The sequence below is a fragment of the Teleopsis dalmanni genome, chromosome X, assembly GCF_002237135.1.
Source record: "Teleopsis dalmanni isolate 2A chromosome X, ASM223713v2, whole genome shotgun sequence".
NCBI lineage: Eukaryota > Metazoa > Arthropoda > Insecta > Diptera > Diopsidae > Teleopsis > Teleopsis dalmanni.
Window position 1 is genome coordinate 90,626,609 of NC_051848.1, and position 21,846 is coordinate 90,648,454.

Here is a 21,846-nt window from a genome sequence, read left to right on the forward strand (position 1 = left end):
CTAAAACCATTACGTACTACTACCATTTTTTGAAGAACAAAATAATTATAAATCATGAGCCCCAAAACCCCAAAACATTGACCATAACTCTCCGACCGACAGCAGCAACAAAACATGAGCTCAAGAATTCCACAACGTATTCAGTAAATCAAAGTCCATTTATTTTAAAATGACAAGACGTATATTAAGGATATATTTAGCTGTCAATTGTTAAAGTATTGACAACTTAAATAAAAAACTCTTAAGAAGTAACACCTCTTGAAAGAAACAGGATAACCTAAATTAACCTAAATTTAAACGCAGCTTTATGTGCTGAAAACTATGTATTAGTATGTATTAGGTTGTTCAAAAAGTCTTAAATGCATTAAAAATTTAAGACCAAAAAATGGATATGTTAGGTGTTCCTTGGAAAATAAGTTCTTGTAAGTGTGCTGATTTATTTAAAAGTGGTCATATAGGTCTTAAAGTTGGCCGAAGTAGTGGTTAACTAGCAACAACACCACAAGCCGTTCACAAAAACAAGATATGGTTTTGGAAGATTTCTTTTCAACTGCGAACAGTTACAACTAGCCTATAGATTTCGATAGATTTAGTTCTCTCCGCCATCTAGGTCTTCTCAGTTTTTAAGAGAGTCTTTTGTGGAAAGCGCCTTTTATAAGAGAAAGTGATAAAAGCTACTACCAGCAATTTACAAATATATAAAAACGCATAACAAAATTAAAATTTTATAAAGAAAAATGTTGCAAACTTTTATTAAAAATCACTACTTCTACTCAAAAAAATAACACTACATATGAGCGCCAATTTAATTCCGCATCGCACAGAGATGAAATTGAACTTATATTTTAAAGGATCTTAGACATAAGTGAATTAAAGTTGAGAAATCAAAAAATTAAATTGAATATAAAAAAATGGAAGTCAACTGAAGAGTCTGGCTTTTTGATCAGACACTGCGTGTATACCAAAACTACAGCACACAAAGTCTGGGTTCAAATATCAGGCCTGATTAATGGCCTGATTAAAATCCAGGCATTAAAATTTCTTCACAAAAAATATTTTTGGTGATTTAATTTTAGGAATAAAACTTGAAGTCTCGCAAAAATGCTTACTAGAAAATCTACACAAAGGTTTAGCTCTACCTGGTATCACTTAAAGCCACATATGTTCGTAACATACGTACATACATATACCCGAATTAATCTGCGTAACTTATCGGAAATTCCGTATACTGTATACAAATCTTTTCAACTGATTAGTCATTTAGGTATATAATTATATATGCAGTTTAAAAGAACTAAATTCAAAATTTTCGAAATTTTTGCTACAGCTCTAAATATTCGTAAAATTTTGGTAGAAGCATCATCAACTTCTCGCTCTTTTTAGGGTAGCTATAGGGTGCTGTATTTTTGGACACTTTCATTTTGAAGAGTTCGTTCTCACCAAATATCAACACCTGCTTTGGGCAATTGTTTTTGAATGCCTGAATATATCAAAAATTATCTGCTCTGCTTGTAAATAATCCTTTAAACAATTTCTTTGGCTTCGGTATCGGCTTTGGCTTGCTGCCAATTTTCCAGCTATAAAATGATAACATTAAAACTTGTGCCCAATTGGTTGATTCTGCAATCTTATTGCATATAAATTGAATTTTTCAATTGCAGTTTTATTACGTTAAAAATATGTACGAGTATAAATGCACACATAAACATGTGCACGCTCATACTCACATATATAAAAAGAAATCGGATAAAATTTATTGTATGGTTTCAGGACTTATTTTGTTATTTATAGCACAGTTGATAGTTCCCTTTCGCAATTCAAAGAAGTTTTCTACATACCGACGGCTAGATCTATGTGAATAGGTAGGTACTAAGGGTAGACACTCGTATCTATGTGACACGCAATGTATGCACCGTAGACTGTTATGGGCTTCTTCACGTTCTTGCAGCCAGTGCATATGCATTCATATGTATGTATGAATCGGTATTTTCAGTGCAAATAATACAAAGAATAGTTCGATTTTTAAACTAAGTATATATTTGCCTTCTCATTTTTGCAGAAAATATGTAAATTTTTCAACTTTAATTAAATATTACGCATACGCCATTTTGTTTTATTGAATAAATACTATATACATAGAGACTTCGAGGTCTATGAGAAAAAAAATGTTTTCATTTTAGATGCTGAGTTATGTAAGCGTGAATATATACACCCTTCCTCTCTTTGTTCACTGCAAACTTACATTTTATGTACATATTTCATAAACACGTAGAATGCATTTATCCGTATAATTTTAAATATATCATCGCTAGTGCAAAAAAAATGATGCAGTTCTTCACAAATATATAACTTTATATGGTAATTCCAAAGACTTTTATAAATAGACTAGAAAAATTAAATAAATGCAGAATTAGCCTATTCTATGATTGCTAATTCTGCAAAACCATAATTTTTTTGCTTCATTTAACACAGAAAGAATATTCCAAACAATGCAGGACTTTAGTTATCTAATTTATATATTCTGCTGCACATATGAAATTTGGTATATATTTACTAAATATGCATATTTAATTATTAAGAAACGCTACAAGGGTATACTATAATCTACGAGCTCTACTTTACTATTCCTTGAAAAAGTGGCTTACAGCTAAGTCTACATGAAAGTACTGGATTTGTTTGCCATGTAGTCACAGAGTACGAGCAAACAGATTTGCGTAATGTATAAGTTTTATTTGATCCATCTTTGAAAGATGTTAATTAACATGTACATGTCTATTTAAGAAACCACTAACATCTGTTTAGACTAAAAAACTTGTCAACATTATTTTTATTGCTCGAAAAAGCTATTTATATTACCTGTAATCTTTAGAATTGCCCAGGCGTCGTATATTCGATGCTTAGCAGAATTGATGCATTGAAAGTGATATAAATGAAAGTCCAATAAATTGGCTTGGATCACTTTTTAACTATTTTATGGAATAAGTATTTAGAGAAGTATCAGTTTCTTTGTTTTAGATTACACGAATATAAGATTCTTGCAGTTACTAACCTATTTGGTGATCAAATATCGGCGAGATTTTATTGTTGCCTAACTAGCGGAATATAGTAATTTTAGTATTTTTGTGATTTTTTATTAAATATACTACAGCTTAGATTAGAGTAATATGCACTTTATAAAGACTTTTAAAAAAATGCTTTAAAAAGGTAACTAGACACAGTAATATTTAAAAAAAGAAGCATAACTTTTCTAATTATAATTCCTGGTGAATGTTTTTTTGAAAATTATACCCAACATTAACACCCAACATTTTTTTCCAAAAAAAGAGCTTTCTTTAAGCATTTATTTTGGTATACCAAAAGAACTGCAGAGTTTTATTTTTATAATTTCACCAACGTTATTTTTTATTTAAATACAAATGAAAAATATTTAAATTTAGCTTTAAATATAATTTACAAACTTTTAAGACTGAATTTATTTTAAATCTCAAACATTTTTTATACATTTTAACAGTGAAAATGGCTTACTCTTGTATTCTTATATCATTCAATTTTTTTTTGCATTGCAAATCCTTTTGCCCCACATGGCGTATGAGTGTTCTTTGAATTTCCATTTTGTGCGTGATTTTTTTTCTTTAAACATTTGTTTTTATTCATTGTGAAGGGTTTATATGAACTCATTTAAAGAACATATTTTTGAGTGTGGAAAATTTATTTGAAATATAATCTACTTTCTATTTGCGTGCTTCAACAACATTTGCGGCATTTTAAGAAGATTTTCCTTACCATAGGTTACCATAGAAATTAAAGAGAATTATTGTCGTGACATCTCAGTTAATAACATTGAACTGATTGAAAAAAGGGTTTAAGTTTCCTCAACACTTCACACACATACATTAGACATACGAATACATCCATATTATTTTCAGAGGCCATTATTAAATACCCTATCAGTTTATATCGGTGAAAAAAAAATTTTAATTACACAAAACAGTAACTGTATTGCGTTTCAGTTTATTCAACTTGAGGCAATATAAGATATATGAGCAAATTTCGTATTACATAGTTGTGTATTACATGGAACGTATAAGACAATGCTACCAATTTTTTAAAAATGGGAAAACATCAGTAATATTCTTTAAGGCATGTTTTTCAATTAGTCAGGCACAAAACGAGGCAAGAAAAGCATATAAACGAATATAGAGAATATCTGATTATACCATGAGTACAATTAGAATATTTTAAAAATACTTCGAATTTTGAGAAAAATATGAAAGTTACAGATATAAAAGACTCTATAAGAGTCTTAACCTAATTACAAACATTTTTATTTTAACTATATAAATGTATAATATAAATAAGCTAATTTATTTCGCAATCGTTTATAGACGTTTTATTGAAAAAACAATTAGAGGAAATAATACTTTTTCTTCTTATTGTTTAATTCCAATTAACGGTTCAACACACAACAGTTTTTAATTAAAAAATACTAAACATAAGTACAAGATTTCAAACTAAAGAGTTGAGGTATTCTATTAGCCTTTTATAGAATTTTATTCTAATGTAATCAGAAACTGCTTTAACTAGAAAAATTTATTGATCCCGGTAGACACTTTCACTTCAAATATCCATGGGAATTTAGTAATTGTATCCCAGTATTTTTTACCGATCTGTTTGATTGATTTTAACATTTGAAACTACACCATTACCAAATAGCTCAGCACCATAAGTCCACATTGCTGCTGTATTGCTATTATGGTAAGCAAAGTACTTGGTACATTAGGCACAATCGAACCTGGTGTTAATAAGCCAATGTAACTTGAAGTCTTTCAGTGTAGTTTTTTTAGCTTCAATGTGCTTTCGCCAAACTAGTCACTTGTCTTGATGTTTTCCTAAGTGCTATATACTGTCTTGTCTACTTGTGGGATAGGAGTATTATTGAATAAAATCAAATTTCTCGATAATGTAAAAATACTGTCTTATTTGTGTGTCAATAAAATTTTTTAAAATATAGTATTCAGAAATATTTATTTATTCCAACAAAAAATTTCATTTCAAACACAAACAATAAATTACGAGATAAGAAGACAAGCTCGGTTAGAAGAAACCAAAAGCAACCAACCAATAGCGGAACGCATGAAAGTGACATTCCAGCCAAGAGTGTAAAAGACATGGAGTTCACAGAGTCCTATCTAAAAATAGAAGCCAAAATGAAATCCTATATATGCACAAATAACTAAAACCTTAAACACAAATCCGAAATCGGAAAATGCAATCCTTATGCAAATCTTGGAGAAATTAAATAAGCAAGAAGAATTCATCAAGCTGATTGAAAAGCGTTTACAAAACCTAGAAATGCTCTCCAAAAATCCACACGATGGTTAAAGCTATACAAATAATGTTATGAAACACTAACGGCCTCCTAAAATACAAAGAAGAGCTTGAACTTTTGCGCCATACTAAAAATATTGATAATTGCCTCATAGCCGAAACTCATTTTACTAGATCGTCTCACATAAATTTGAAAAGCTAATTAACTTACCACTCAGTACATTCGGATAATTGTACATGAAGAGGTAGCGCAATTATACTCCGGAACAACATTAAGCATCGCCAAGGCATTCAAGTAACAGCTCCTGAATTCCAGATAGTTTCAATTGAAATCGAAGCTGATCATCAACCTTTAGTGATAGCGGCAAAGAAAAATACATTGAAGTGTTAAAGGCTCTTGGAGATAAATTTATTCTTGGTGGCGACTTTAATGCTAAAAATACTTTTTAGGTTCGAGACTTATTATGTCTAAGGGTTCAGAACTTCCAAAAGCTTTTCAACAATCTGGTTATTGTATACTCTCTGATAAGTTGAAGAATTTCAAGTGCATATACATAAGACTTTGCAAATAAAAAGCTTATACAGACTAGTGTAAAAGCTGGTATGTCTAAACCGACCAAGCTTAGAAATTACGTTTTTCGTATTAAAGCCAAGAAATCTTTAAAATTCCGTATAATTACTAATATTTAATACTACATACTTTTCAAATCAATTGTAAATTATTATACAAATGAATGCACTATTGTGCAACATATTTTTCTCCAACAAACTTAAATCTGAAATCAATGCACACGTATTACCTTCAACACCTCAAGGAGTTTAGAACAATTGATGAGTCAAGTGTGCATTAGTCTATAATGCAAATATTATAACACTTTATCGTAATTTAAAATGTGTTTAAAAATTATTTTTATTATACCTTCAGGGATATTTACATGGTTTTGTAAAATTATTGAAATATTTCACATTTTGAGAAATTGTTGTAATTGGAAAATAAATATGATTTTAATGATGTTATTTAATTCGTTCTATGTAATATGCATAAATGATTAATTTCGTTACTTCACAATAATTTCACTACTTTGACATAACAAATCAGTTACTCATTTAAGCCGCTTCCAAAAGCCACAAACACACATGCATAAGCTCGCTTCGATGCAAATACTCAAATGCATTTCCATTGCAGATGCAATTACAACTGCAGCTGTAAATGCAAATATAAACCATAAATTTATGATATTTTTCGTATTAATTTGCAATATTTCATATCGAAATGTGCTGAAACACGTGATGAAAATTTGCTATTTGAATGCTAAGAATGCACTGCTGCCACGTGGTAATACTGTCGATTTGAGGTGACTTCATAAATTCTGATTTCGGTCCAAGGCTAAAATTGTTGTTAACTTGGTCGAGTTGTAGTGTAAGCTCTATCCCTTGCTGAAGCGGATTAAACCAACCAGAACAGATAATAATACATTCCTGTATTTCATGTGGCTTTATTAATTCGGCAACATTCTTTTTGTTGCTTATTTGTAATATTGAATTTGTCTATCACATACCTAGAGTTTTATTGCATACAAAATAAAATAAAGGCTTTAAGTATCAAATAATACATAAATAATTGCTAAATCAGAAAGATTTATTTCATTCAGAAAGGTGCACAGCAAATGTTCAATTTTCTTAAAGAGCTTATTGAAAATCTTCTGTTTACCATTTGAGTATTTGAATTAAGGAAATGTTTCATATGTGCAATATATGTGATTTGTTCGACTTTAAAAATGCCAAATGAAATCAAAAATATTATTACTTTATCATTTATTGGTAAAGTAATAATTGAACAGTTGAGAAAGATATAAGGGACATATGTATTCTTCTTTTTTTAATACATTACACTAACCAACCCAAAACTGGTGTAGTTTATTTTGTTTGCTGTACCGCTGTGCTATGATATATTAAATTATCACTAATTACATAGTTGCAACCTAATAAATAATTTAAAAATATTCGTAATATTATTGAGAACAATTAATGTAAATTAATAGTTAAATAGAGAAAATAACTCCATGTGCGTTCTGGTCTAAGCGGTAGAAGGATTATTTTTAATTAGTTTTATGAATTTAAATTCATTTCTTTTTAATCTGCTTAATCTGATTATTGTTGCTTAATTTTAAAATTTCCCCTTGATAAGATACTTCTAAATATCTTAAAATACTTCTTGAGTGCAATTTTTGAACTCCATCTTGAATTGAGTTGAGAGCGGTGCCCTATAGTTGCATCGCATACGTCCAACACTGTTTTATCATTGTATTAAATAGAAAGTGTTATCTAGACTAAGTTTTGATTGAATATCAACAATCCAATTGAGATTAGAAATTTTTAGTTTTGCTTGTATTAGTTACATGATTTTTCTGTATCAATTTCATATGTAGTATTCCTCCTAGGCAACTAACATAATTTTTTTGGGGAATAGTTTTTCCACTAATAATCAAAGTCGGCATTTACCGCTTTTTAGAGTAAAAGTTTTTTGAATGCATTTCGATTCTTAACTCTAACTCTCTACTTAGTCAGCAATTCCTCCACTTTATTTAATTGTAGCTGCAACAATTTTATATCAGTAGTAAGATTTGTACGAATACTCAGTATTCAGTATACTATGTGATCAGCGAGTGTGGAAATAATCGAATTGTTTTTAATAGATAAGAGTCTAATGTATATAAAGTATAGATCTCAATATGTTTCCTTGCGGAACACTAGCCAAAATGAGGTTTTATAATATGTTACACATATTGGGTTATGGTACTAAACTTATACAAACAACCTTCTAACCAAACCTTGTCAAATGCCTATGCGACATCTAGGAAAACTGCGGTGCAGTGTTGTTTATTATTAAATGCTTTCCTCATGTGTTATACAATTATATGTACCTATTCTGTTGTACTATTATGTTTTTCTCTTAATCCAAATTAATGTTATTGTGTGTCTTAGTTCAGGTCGAGAGCAAGTTCCGTTTTTTTAAGTAATAGTTTTGCGAAGATGTTTGAAAATATTAATATTTAACTTATGGATCTATATGAGGTGACACTAATATGTTTGATGTGATTTCAAAATCATAATAACTTTCGAAAGTTTCCATGATCTTGAAAAATAGGCAAGGTGGAGCAACGTCTTAAATATGTACAAATTAAAGGTAACCACAATTTGAAGAATATCTGATAAGCGTCCAAGCGCTTTGTTTTTTTGAATATCTAATCTGATTAATACATTCAGCTGCATTATTTCGAATTTTATCAGTGTATTTCTGGAATTTAAATTTAAGTGTACTATAGTGTTATTGGTCCTTCAAATACATTAGTTCTAGTGAGTCAGTTAGAATTCCTATAATGTTTTAATTTTGATATTGTTATAGTTAGATGGGTTTCAGATATAAGCATTGTGTCCATAGCTTGGATCTGTAGAAATACCTGCAGTTCATTTTTGTGGTGACACAATATTTGATGATTTTAATATTGTTTACTACTATTTCATTAGCAAATATACTATTTCATTTGCTTAATCTACAACTCCCGCAGATTCTTTACGCGCATCTAAAAGGCAACATTGTATAATAAACGAACAAATATTTATTGATAATGCGTATTCAAGACAGTCCAATATATAACAATAAATATCAAAGTCTGCTAATAAAAGACGCATTCAATTATATCGAAAGTACTTCATTGATGATGCGTTCAAATACTATTGGCCAGACATCACGATATTTAGTAACGGATCCCAACATAAAAGATATATACGAAGGACCTTACATTTTAAAAGCGTCGATCCTATTAAGTAAATAAATTGGCGCATTAATTAAAAATAGTGCAGCAATTTCGATTGGTTAATCCAATCTAATAAAAAGCTCACTTCAGCAACTGAACTTCGTTTTCTTTTAATATATTACATATTAATATATCTGGTTTCCCCAGAAATAAAACATAACTTTTTTTAAATAATGAAATTTCTTAGAAATAATATTTTGTAACTTTTTCTTTCAAATAATAACATTTTTTTTGAAACGAAATAAAAAAAATTACGTTTTGCATTGTGGTCATATGTTCTGTCATCATATGTATTAAATAGTTTTGAGTTTTCTCGAGATAGTAACTATTTTGATCGGTGTGATCAACTTTTGGGTTTGATTCCGTTGGTTTGCCTTCAGTCCTTCTTGAAATATATGAACCTTTTGCCTTAACTGCGAATTAAGCTGAACAGTTTTTTTGATTTTTCTTTTAATGAGATAAATACTGTACAGCCCATATAATTTACCGTATGATTTAGATCTTATGAATTAGATCTTGGTTTCGACACAGTTTACACACATGAATTATGACACTGTACGGAACCTATTGGTGATGTTGCTTAAATTAAATTAAGTTGGTGGAGCCGGAAATTATAGGGTGGACTTCTTTTTTAACGAGAAGTCCTCTCATTTATCGAGAGATATAAAATTTATTTTTTATATTACATATGCTGCGATTAGAAATATAAATTTTTTATAAAAAAAAAATACTTGGAGTTCTACGGAGGATTCAGTACCTTTTAAATTTATTGAAAATCCACACCTGCTTGCTTTTTTATTTGTGTCAAATGCGTTATTAAAACTTTTTAATTAAAAATTTTGCAAATATTCGAAACAAACAGACCCATATGATGCAAGACAATTAGATTATTTAAGCATATCAACGGAATGATACGTATCTATACAAAATTTAATATTAATAAGCTTCTCTTGATTTCAAAATAGGTTTTTTAGTGTGGCCAGCGTTTAGCACTACATGCATCTGTACGATCAAGCACTGTGCGCATTCACTGATATTATTTTATAGTAAGATTTTGTTTCGTCCAACAAAAATGAACCAAAGAACTGAGGTTACAATATTGAAATTATATTCCTTCTTGTTCGAATTGATAAGGATTAACAGAAAATCTTTCGCACATTATTAAAAAGCTGTTACTTTTCTCATCAGACTAATATTTAATACTTATAATTTTAAATCAAACTTACTTGTTCCATATCATATCGCCCGACATCAAAGGCATCTCCATTAGTAAAGCTGAAAGTAATGAAGATTTGCCACTGCCATTTTTTCCCACTATAATCGTAAAAGCATTCTTTGGTATTGATATATCCTTAATGCTCAATGTGTGCTGAAAATGGTCTGGATTCCAAGCAAAGCAAGCGTCCTTAACAGAAACCGCAACATCGTCTTGCATTTTAAGTAGCAACGAGTCGCGATGCCACGAATCGTACCTCTTCGTCTGTTGCAACTGTGAATTCGGTGCTTTACGTGGACGTATTACCACATACGGTGTGTTACGTAGCAACTCCCTACGCTGTAAGCTCAACTTCCTTGCACGCGTCTCATAATATTTTAGTAGGCACTCATTCATGCAATTACAAATGGGTGGCTTGTCTTCATTTGCATGACAACTCATTCCAATGCCGGTGCCGCTAGCGTCAGTAACTGCTGTTGTCAGTGACGGTGGTAGTTGTAATGGCTCTGGTACCGCTAATGGAGTATGCGGTTCAGAGTGTGCTAATGGCGCTGGTTTCTCTGGTATATTTATCTTTAAGACAAGTCGCTCATTTACTTTATTTTCCTTTTTGCTTTGCTTATTATCCTCCCTGTTAATGTTGTTGACCAGTAGTGTTGATTTGTCTTTTACTTCGTACATATCCAATGAAGCATCACTTTTACTAAGTATACGTGCCATGTTTCTAATGCCTTCGAACTGTTTTTGTATTTCACGTGATTGTAAAAAATTTTCCAAACGTCTGGTCGATACGACTGCCGAAATGATAATCGGCACAGTTATTGGAAATATTAGTAGTGGTACGGTAAGTTGTTGAAATAATGCCAAAGCAGAAAAGAGGCGACTGGCTGTAAATTCGTTTGTATCTGCATTATTGTTTTTGGTATTTACATTAATATAAACGGCTAGTGTAACGAATGTAATCAAAACCGTTGACAAATGTGTTAATATGGCTGAAATATAAAAAAATTATTAAGTAATGGTACTTCGGGATAACTACACTTACTCATTAGTGTCCAATACACAGAGTCCTTGTTCAAATATTTCAACTCCTTCTTTCGTGCTGTTGTTATCTTCTTCAGGAATACATCATCCCAAGCATTAAGTTTTATCAATTTGATGCCAATGAAGGTGTCATGAATTTTTCTTAAACGCTCATCAGTAAATTTCTGTGAAAGTAAAACTATTGATTAATATTTCTTCAAAGTTATATACGAGTATATCTGTATGTATATGTGAATGTACTAAATAGCAATATTCATAAAACGTTAAATAAGTTTTTCATTACCAAACTAATTTATAATTAATTTGAAAAATAATTTTTTTATTAAATTTTATGTATAAATAAATATAAATAAAAGAAGTCTGTAAAAGGATTATTATTTCTTATACTTACACCGTAAGTACAATTTTAAGCTTTTTATCGCAGTATCCTTTTACAAATATTGCTAAAAAAAGTACGCAATCTCATGTTTTCTTTCTTAATTTAAAGGCAATAAAAAAGTAAAGCCCGTAGCGTTGGACGCGGGAAAACTTTAATTTAAAACAAATAACACATTAAACTGAAAATGTTTCTATTGTCTGCTGGAAGCTACTTCACGAATCCAATCTATGTAAAACTAGTGACTACAAACGCTGCTAAAACAGCTGTTGCCCTATGCAAAAATAATTGCGAACCAAAAATTCAATTATGTTAAATACAACATAAATCTGTTAACAAAAAAGTTTTAATGAGCCATTTTTGTAATATTTTTCGTTCTCTGCTTTATTTCCAGCTTTCGGCATTTCACCAGATTTGCACTTGGAGGTGATGGACGAGCGGTTCCAGCCAATGTGGTTCAGTTGCAACCCACTTTTGATGTTGCAATAAAACTACAATGAAGTACTTAACAAGGTCAGATATCGAAAATCAAAAAAGTTAACTTATTCAGGAATCATATATCTCATTTTTCTTTTAAAAATTAGTGCTGAATTCGACCCAATTAAAGTACAATTTTTGACAGTTAACAATTGTCAATACAAAATTTATATCTAAAAACCCAAACAAAATTGATAGCTAAAAACGCTTTCACTAAACGCACGAATTGTTCAGCCTTCTATGCTTCTATGGCTTTTAACGACTAATATGGAAAGGTGTAACGACCGATCATTAAAATAAGTGATCCAGCCAATTGATTGGAGAGAATATTTCATTGTCATAAGAGTAAGAAAATCATCTGAGCTTAACAAACTGTTATACCCAGTCAACAATCACTACATTTTTGTTACTGTAATCTGTCAAGACCTTATGATTGGATAAAACAAATCAGTGTTGTACTAGATTCACACAAGAGGCTTAACTGTAATTTTAACCATCAAACATTTTAAGCATGAAACTCATGACATCTGAAATCAAATAGCAAAAATATCGATTCAACGACGTTCATTGTAATTTGATTGTCGGATTCATCATATGTCATTTCTATTTTCACCTGTCATAATTACCACACAAATGTTCTTGATTTAAATTTGTTTTGCTATTGAAATCAAGAATAATTTAAAATGACAGCCAAAATTACATTCAACACTTTCGTGTGAGTCCAGCGTAAACTAAGTTTCGAAATTTGCATCAGTCGTATATTCACTTATGAAGCATAGCATATTGCATACCTATATTATAAAAATCATCTGTAAAGACTACAGTTCTAATTTGATTGATCAAGAATTAAAACCGAGTGAACTTCTATGAACTAGATATATCTTATATGGCACATATTCGTTCAATTTAACTCGCTTCTACAATTTTTTCTGTTATTTATAAAGCTAAAGCAATGATAGCAATGATTGATCTTCTTTTGTAAAGTTGAACTTATCGTTTTACGAGACAACTTGAAAAAGTTCGAAAACCATTTATGTTAAAATATCAAAATCAGAAAAAACTATGTTTGAAAGTTAATATGAATTATTATTCTGTTAAGTAATGATAGTGAAATCTACAAACAATACCACAGGTAGAAAAAATTGCGATCTCCCTCTTAAGATTTTTAGTCTTTATAAAATCGAAAAAAATAAAATGTTAACCAAAAATGTTATATCATTTCGTATTTTTTTATATTTCAGTTTAATTAATGAGTCAATTAACCCTTGAGATATACTTGATTCAAACTCTAGCAGCATTATCTTTCGCTTTTCTAACATTTATTCCTTCTTTTTCCTTGCAACTCCTTAGTTATCATGTGAGCTCAATATGTTAAATCAAAATTATTGAGGATTGTTTGAATTGAAATTATATATATTTAATTTCATTTATATAAAATAAATATATAATATATAATATAATTATATACAATCAACAAATTTAATATCAAAGCAAATAAATGTACTTTTAAAAAAAAACTTAGTATGAGGAAGGTACTAAAGATAATATCAGTATGATATGTTTCTGCTTCAATTCTTAATAGATATTTAAACTTTAAATTAGTTTAAAACTACACCCCTTCAAATACATATAAAACGTAAAGTAAATTAAGTAAATTACAACATGATTACTTCAAAAATATCCTCTTGTATCAAGTCAATAAATTTATTCGGTCCTTCTCTAATTTTTCTCAGAATATAATTTTTTTACTCTTGTCATAGCACTTGATAAAGTAAAGGTGCTTCAAAATTATGCAAATAAACAAACCAAAACTTAAATATGCGCTAATTAAGTTAAGCAAATAATTAAGGAATTTAATGGAAATTAATAAACTAAATTAATTTTAACGCAATTTACATACTTAATTAACTTGAAGTGTTAACCATACAAACGCCACAAATAAGCTAACTCAACCATTTCATATGAGAAATGCGCGAACAAACCCACACACCAACTCAAGTGTCTGTATGTCTTATAACTTATTATGTCATTGTTACAATACACATGTCACAATGCAATATATATATATATATATATATATATATATACCTATATATGTTATACAAAAATATGAACGAGTACTTACCGCACTTATTCCTGCATTAGTTGACATCGCCTTGCCAATAAGGAATTGGAGTGGTGTCATGGTTAAGATACAGACAAATGAACCAATGACGGCACTTATGCCAAGCTTCACATAAAGTAAGTACATTACCACTGCAATCTGAAAATATTGCAAATTAATTATTAACATAACGAGAATAATCACGCAATTAATCTTTTTAAATATTCCGTATATTTATTATCAAAACTTAAGCGATGTGCGTAAAATCCTGCATACATTATTTTACAACAGCCGGTTGTGCCAGATCTGGGTTGCTATTAGCACCTTGTTGCATGCAAATGATAATCTCCTTAGCAGTAACTGAGCCTGACAAGCAGGATACTTGCAATATTTGTCAACATGCACAATTTATTAATAGCAATTATTTATCAGTAATAAAATTCGAACCGAGAGTAATGCGATTTACAGTGTAGCAAATTATTGAGTCAAAAGAAAATATTTGGGGTGAGGATTATCATAAGCGATAGCTTATTTTCTTACATTGAATTTTCTTTCCTTAATTCATAATAATAGGTCGACTAGAAATGTGAACATTTTAAGCATTTACAACTGCCAATACTACTCACAGATTGCTATATTTATAGTTGCAATTGTTGTTAATAAAACTTTGTAACGCAATTATCACAACTCTAGTTCGATAAAGGATTTATATACTCGTACTTTATAAAATATAGATTGAAATACTAAGCTATAAGCTGGTTTTTGTGATTTTTGTAAACGGCATATTCATGTAGACATATGACATATATCAGCAATATATGTACATGTTTGGCTAAAAATATTCCAGCTGTATCGAAAAAGAATCAAATTTATTCATAACAAGTTCCATACAGTATTTAGCCATATCTGATAGCACATTATGGTGAGCTTTGTGTTCCGATTTGCAACACGTTCACTTGAATGTACAAACGCTTTACTGGATGCAATCGTTGGATGAAAATTCTTCTTGAATACAATATCTCGCAACCATTTGCCACTTAATGCTTATATCACCATATGCTTTTACAAACAGCCACTGTATGATGGAGAGTTGAGTCTGGAGATGTGATAAACCAGCAATTTTTTTAAAAATTTTGAAAATGTAGCACAAACCAGGAATTTTGAACGCTACAGCCATATAGGAATTTAGAAAATATGCAGTCTCACCAAAATGAAAGCATCACCTCTCATGTATTGATATCGTTGCACGACATACTCTCCGGGTATCTGATATGAGTTTCATGCTTATGTGATAAGAAATGGTCACCAAAATTATGGCCGAACTATTGTCAGCTATGCAATATTAAGTTATTGTGCCAATAATTCACTGGAAATGATCTCAAAACGGTTCAATACTGTTAGAGATGCCATGGAGAATATTTGAATAATGTGATTCACAACTAGTGGCAAGATTCAAATAATATATATTAAAATAAAAATTTTATTAAAACCGTGAGTGTGTTTTATTAACATTTACTTTTGGACACACAAAATGAATATAATGGTATTTATGGTATAGTTGGGGCTCAAAGTCTAAAACTTTCGACATAGGTACTTTCAAATATCAAATATGTTCAATGTTCGATCTGGGTAATGCAGAACATAATTTTTAGTACAATATGTTCTGGTTATGATTTACCTACGGGATGTAAAACAACATTAGACAAATTTTATAGCATGCCTTCACAAATTTGTCTTAATTTTTGTCATTCAACGAAGAACCATATTAGCATATATTGTATATAGTATATTATATGTTAAATCCGTTCAATTAACTTTAAGTACAATATACATATTTTCAAGGAAAGTTATTCAGCAAAAAAATCCAAGCAACAAAATCCTTTTCCAGACTAATTGAAATTGATTGATTGTATCTCGAAATCACTCGCGATTTTTCAGACATAATATTCAATATATTCAATATATTACGTATAATTATTACAGCGACATGACCAAGATGAGTTTTAAAGCGAACGTAATTAGAAATTCTTTCAGAAATGTACTTGCAAAATGTTAAATGGTAAAAACCACACACATTGCCTATATGAGTGAACACATTTTTGATAAGATACAAACAGGGTACGTAATGGAGCGCAGCACCGCGACCATAGTTGATTGTTTGTGGTGCTACAGACCCTAACCGAACAGAAAACATTCCGCCTTTCAAATGAAAGCTAAAATATTTGCCATTGAAGATCTTCTAATGTCAGAAGGTGAAAGTAATTCTAAACCCAGTGGGCCCAGATCAAAGCTGGACAAATACAGAGAATGTGACTGGAAGTCTCGTCTGGAATCTATCTCTTCGGACAGACCCATTTGATTAAAGTGATAACGCAATCCGTGATGACCCATCAAACATCCCACCAGCAACCTTAACTCTGTTCTGCTGAATAAGGATACCTTACCGTAACTGTAGGGATGAACCAGCACTTTAACCTGATGGTTACTTGAATTGCTGCGCCAGTAGCGTCTTCTTTCGGTTGAAAACCACTTTCCAATCACAAACCTGGTTGTAAACTAACTTAATTCACAATATGGCTCCGGTCCACAAAGTTAAATGACAGATTCTGTCCTCGCAAGATTGTCCGCAGACTCATCACCATTAATTACTGCGTGATCAGGCACCCAGCAGAGCATCACTGGCCAGTGGCTGCCGCGTGTCATAGCATAGGATTGTGATATTTTAGTTGAATGTTCACAGCAAGAAATCAAAAGGGAAACAAGAAAATGCAAACTTATTATCAAAAAGACGGTACAAACTACTTCGCCGATGCAGCACCAAATACGATTTACCGTTCTTTACCAATTTTGGCGTAACATTAAAGGGAATGTTAAAGGTTTAGCACGAAAGGTTTCTCAAATTTTAACTGAAACTTTTTTTCAATAAGGTGCAGCTCCACAATAAATATAAAATTATTCCTGATTCAACAATTACGACTCATTACAAAACAGCACTCGATAGTATGGAGCACGAAAGATGCTAATCAACCTGTTAAAGTCAGCCAACAGAATTCAACAACAAAAGTTTATAATGTGAATTTATTTCACCAGAGGAAAAATTGTGACTATTATTTACATTAAAAGTAAATAGCCAAATAGTATACTACAATCTGTAGTAAAGTTTTCGAAAATATGTTAGATAATCCGAAAAAATGGAACTGCGTCGATACTTTCTGCATAAGGATGAGGTGACAGCTGACACTGCTGAAAAAAAACAACTTCATTGCGCTTTTAGGGATTTAAGAAATTCCCCGAACACCACATTCCTCGGATCTAGTAGCGTGTGATTTCTGATTTTTCCAATTAAAAAGAAAAAATTGAAAGGAAGGGTTTTTAGCAGATGGCATCACTTTAGGTACATGTTTTTAAAAAGATCTGCTTACTTCAAAATACAGCTTATATATGCTTTTCTTTGACGATGGATACAATAGTGCAAACACTAGAAGCAACCAAGTTATTTTTATTTTTGAAACAATAAAACTTAACGCGAAAAACATAAAAAGGAACTCATTTAGAACTTTTCAGTATTTAATTAATCTCCTCTCGTGTTACTTTTGCATTCAATTAATGTCTTTGTCATGCTGTTGCCATGGTTTATTAACATATTTCCACGAACATCAATTAATATCTGCAACACCTCTTCCATTATTTGACCTTGAGCACATTTAGGGCATATTTATATCCTTTCTGTGAGGAACCAATGCTTTCGCAATCAAAGCGGAAACGTTTCAAATCATTTGACACAAATTGTGTGCTGCGTATGTGTTAATTAATACAATTTATGCACATTCAGCGCCAGCTTGTGTGTACATATCTGACTTTCGCCATGCTTTGCTGTCCTAATAGACAGCTATCGAGTACATGTCTTCACAAACCTCCTTATGGCACTCGCTCGTACGTTTTGTTTATTTTCAAATGCCTAGCCGAAAGCATTCTGTAGAATATCAAAAGTGTAGTCATTTTAAACGAACAGTTCCCAACAATGCCCCAAGCCTGCCATAGTCCAATACAACACGACACAGCACCAAAGGTGATCCATATGAAATGCAACTCAAATGGAGTATCATTAAATACAAATTAATAATGCTGGACAAGGCAATGGACATGGCCTAGTAATGTGTGCGAGTACTTGTTGTCAACTTAATATCTGCCGGCAAGCGCTTCGTATTTGTATTTTATTTACTTTTCAGATACAACTCAATAGGGTTACAGGCCACAAAATTGGTACTCACAAGGTTGGCATATTTATTGAACAAAATTTAATACCAATCTACATATTAATTTGTGAAAATAAAAAACTCTTCCATAATTTATTGCAGTTCTTGCAAAACAAAACAAAGTCCCCGATTTTAATATCAGCACTTAAATTTGAAAAAAGTGCATAGATTCCATTGGAAATTCAAATAAATTTAAATGTAATTTAAAATTTATAACATATAAATTGTTATACATAAATCTTAGTAAATAAATAAATAAAATCAAGACATATTATTCAACTAAACTTATTATTGGAGAACAGTTCAATTTTGCTTAAATTTAGAACAACCATAACGGCACTTCCTTAACTCCGTTAAGAGCAAATCACAGCAAAAATTGCCAGTAAGTAGCATAAATCTTTGTTAAATGGCCATAAATTTAGTAAAGCAAAGAAATGGAATCAGCGTGCATACAGACCTTAAGAGGAATTGCCCATACGTAGTGTACTATCCAGAAGAAGGACATTATGTTTAATGTGTCCTCAGACATCAAATTTGTAATGGTACCAACGTCAGCGGAACCTATTGGGAAACAAAAGAAATTTATTAAAAAACTATAAATATATTCATATATATGTATCTCATATAATCATACTTTTCTTTTATTATCTTTTTAGTTGAATAATAGGAATATATTATATGCATTCTTATATGCATTGAACATAACGCATGATATACTACGTGGACCTACTACGTGGCTGCATTTGATAGTAGACATAAAAGTTAGTAACGATCTGTGCAGTTTTAATCAGTTTAGTTACTGAATAACATTTTATGTACAAGAACAAAAAACCTTCATGCTATACTTTCTTTCTGGTTCTTAATCTCGATCGTGAATGCCACTAATTATTAAATTGACTAGTATTATATTGGTAAACTTATATCAAATTAGCAACTAGTAGTGTTTTTATATAATATATATAACTGAATTATATAGATATCTTTATGCTTATTATAAAGTTTCTTAACAATTCTTGTAACGTTTTTTTATACTTTAAAAAGCTTTCTCTCACACTTGTTAACTAAGAGCATAGCTGAGACTTAGATTGATTTTGGCAACTGCAACTAAGACAATAAAGACATTTTTTATTGAATAAACGACAGAGAGCATTCTCTTACAGAGAAAAGCTGTATTAAAATATTTACTTTTTACTATCTTATAGATTTAGTTATATCTGGTAGTTATCTACATGACAACTAAAACCTGTCAAACAAGCACTTAGTAATATTTAGATCTTATGTACTTTCTATGCTTATTGCATAAAGGCAACTTTATTTATGTGACGTGTTTCAAAAAATCATGTTATAATGTTCTTTTTTATTTTGAATGTATCAAGATTTCCCTTTATGATTTCGTTCTACTGTTCCCATGTTTCACGATTTTATAGTGTTGAATTTCACTTTTCTATATTTAGTTCTTTACATATTTGCTGCAATAGTCCATTTATAAATTCCATGCCTTTATATGTTTTTAAGATTGAAAAACATCCATATATGAGTATGAATTCTTTTACCATTTAGCGACTGTACTGGAATTTTTTCTACATTTGTTAATTCACATTGTATTGTATCGAAATCATATAGATAGTCTAAGTGGTCCCACGGTCTCCATAGCTACCATTTCAAACGATGTAGATGGTGTCCACACCATCTGTTCCACACATGCTTTCTTTTGCATATTTTGTTATTTTAACTTTATTACAAATTTTGCAATTATTTATATATATATATATATATTTATATATATATATATTATTTATATAATTTTATTTATATATCTTATATATAAAATTAACATTGTCACAATGTTAGTTACCGTACTCCTCCGAAACGGCTTTACCGATTTTTACCAAATTTTATATGCGTATTCAGTAGGTCTGAGAATCGGCTACTATCTATTTTTCATACCGCTAAAGTGATTAGGGAGTCCCAACCTAGCAAAAATATCCTTATTGCTTTAACAAAAAATTTTTTTATTTTTGACATAAATTTTGTTTATATTTTTGAAAAAGAAAAATTTTTTTCTTAATATTTTATGTAACTACGCCAACAAGTACATCGAGCATTTACATACACTTCGTTCTTCGTCTTCGCCTTGCATGGCAGATGGAAAATGTACTAAAAATTGAAATCTAAAGCTTTCACTAATGATACTATAACAAATACCGACGGATATCCAATATATCGTCGAAGAAATCCCGATAATGGGGGACAATGGCGGGTGGTGCCGTATTCGCCTCTGCTAAGCTAAACATACAATGCTCATTATTAATGTTGAGTTTTGCAGTTCTGTGAAGAGCATCAAATATATAAGTATGTCCATAAAGGCAGTGATATGGCTGTGTTTAGAGTAGAAAATACTAATATAAATGCTCCTCCAATGAACAAAAACGGTGAAATTACGCTCTACCAAATTGGTCGGTACATCAGCTCCAATGAAGCTGCTTGGCGTATCTTCGGTTTTCTAATTCATGAACGGGATCCAGCAGCTGTTCAGGTAGCCGTTCATCTTGAAAACGGTCAGCGTATTTTTTTCACGAACGAGACAGTGATTGATCGTGGTACAAATCCACCTAAATCTACACTCATTGCATTTTTTTAATTGTGTAATAGTACGGATGATTTTGGTGCCTTTGCAAGAACATTACTCTATTCACAAGTACCACGCTATTTCACATGGGCTCAAAAAAAAATGGATGCCCCGCAAGCAAGTTTCACCAGTTTATGCATGTCTCAATTTATTTAAATCGAACGCTTATTTATAGTTAATCCAAGACACACTGAGTGCTTTTATCTTCGACTGTTGTTGGTTAATGTTACTGGCCAATTATCATTATTATTATTTACAGTCAATCCAAGACAATTTAAATTTGAAGATACAACAGTTGTTGCCAGGGAACTTGGTATCATACAAATCTATTGATTTTAAATTAATAATTTAATAAATAAACTATAATAACTTAAAAATAATATTGTTTGGCGTTTGTTATTTTTATTTTCCTTTTCGTTCATAGCGCTCCATGCCTATTTCATGCATATACAACATACTTACACACTTATAATAAATAAGTTACTTTTTGTCTACACTAGAATTTATCTAGAAACTAGAAATAATTTATAAGGCAAAACAACGTTTGTCGGGTTATCTAGTATATATATATTATTTAAAGTTTTTGTCATTTTAGAAA

General features: G+C 30.7%; 1 protein-coding gene across 4 annotated transcripts in view; it reads right to left on the reverse strand.

The window, feature by feature from the left end:
- Positions 1–21,846, reverse strand: part of LOC119687166 (ATP-binding cassette sub-family C member Sur) — a 151,291-nt gene that overhangs the window by 69,495 nt on the left and 59,950 nt on the right. For all 4 annotated transcript variants that reach the window (XM_038101381.1, XM_038101380.1, XM_038101382.1 and 1 more), the window contains exons 6-9: positions 19,077–19,180; positions 14,385–14,522; positions 11,408–11,570; positions 10,373–11,354 (exon numbers count right to left, since the gene is read on the reverse strand). In XM_038101381.1, the coding sequence (XP_037957309.1) occupies positions 10,373–11,354; positions 11,408–11,570; positions 14,385–14,522; positions 19,077–19,180 (1,387 nt within the window). The remainder of the gene's footprint in view (positions 1–10,372; positions 11,355–11,407; positions 11,571–14,384; positions 14,523–19,076; positions 19,181–21,846) is intronic.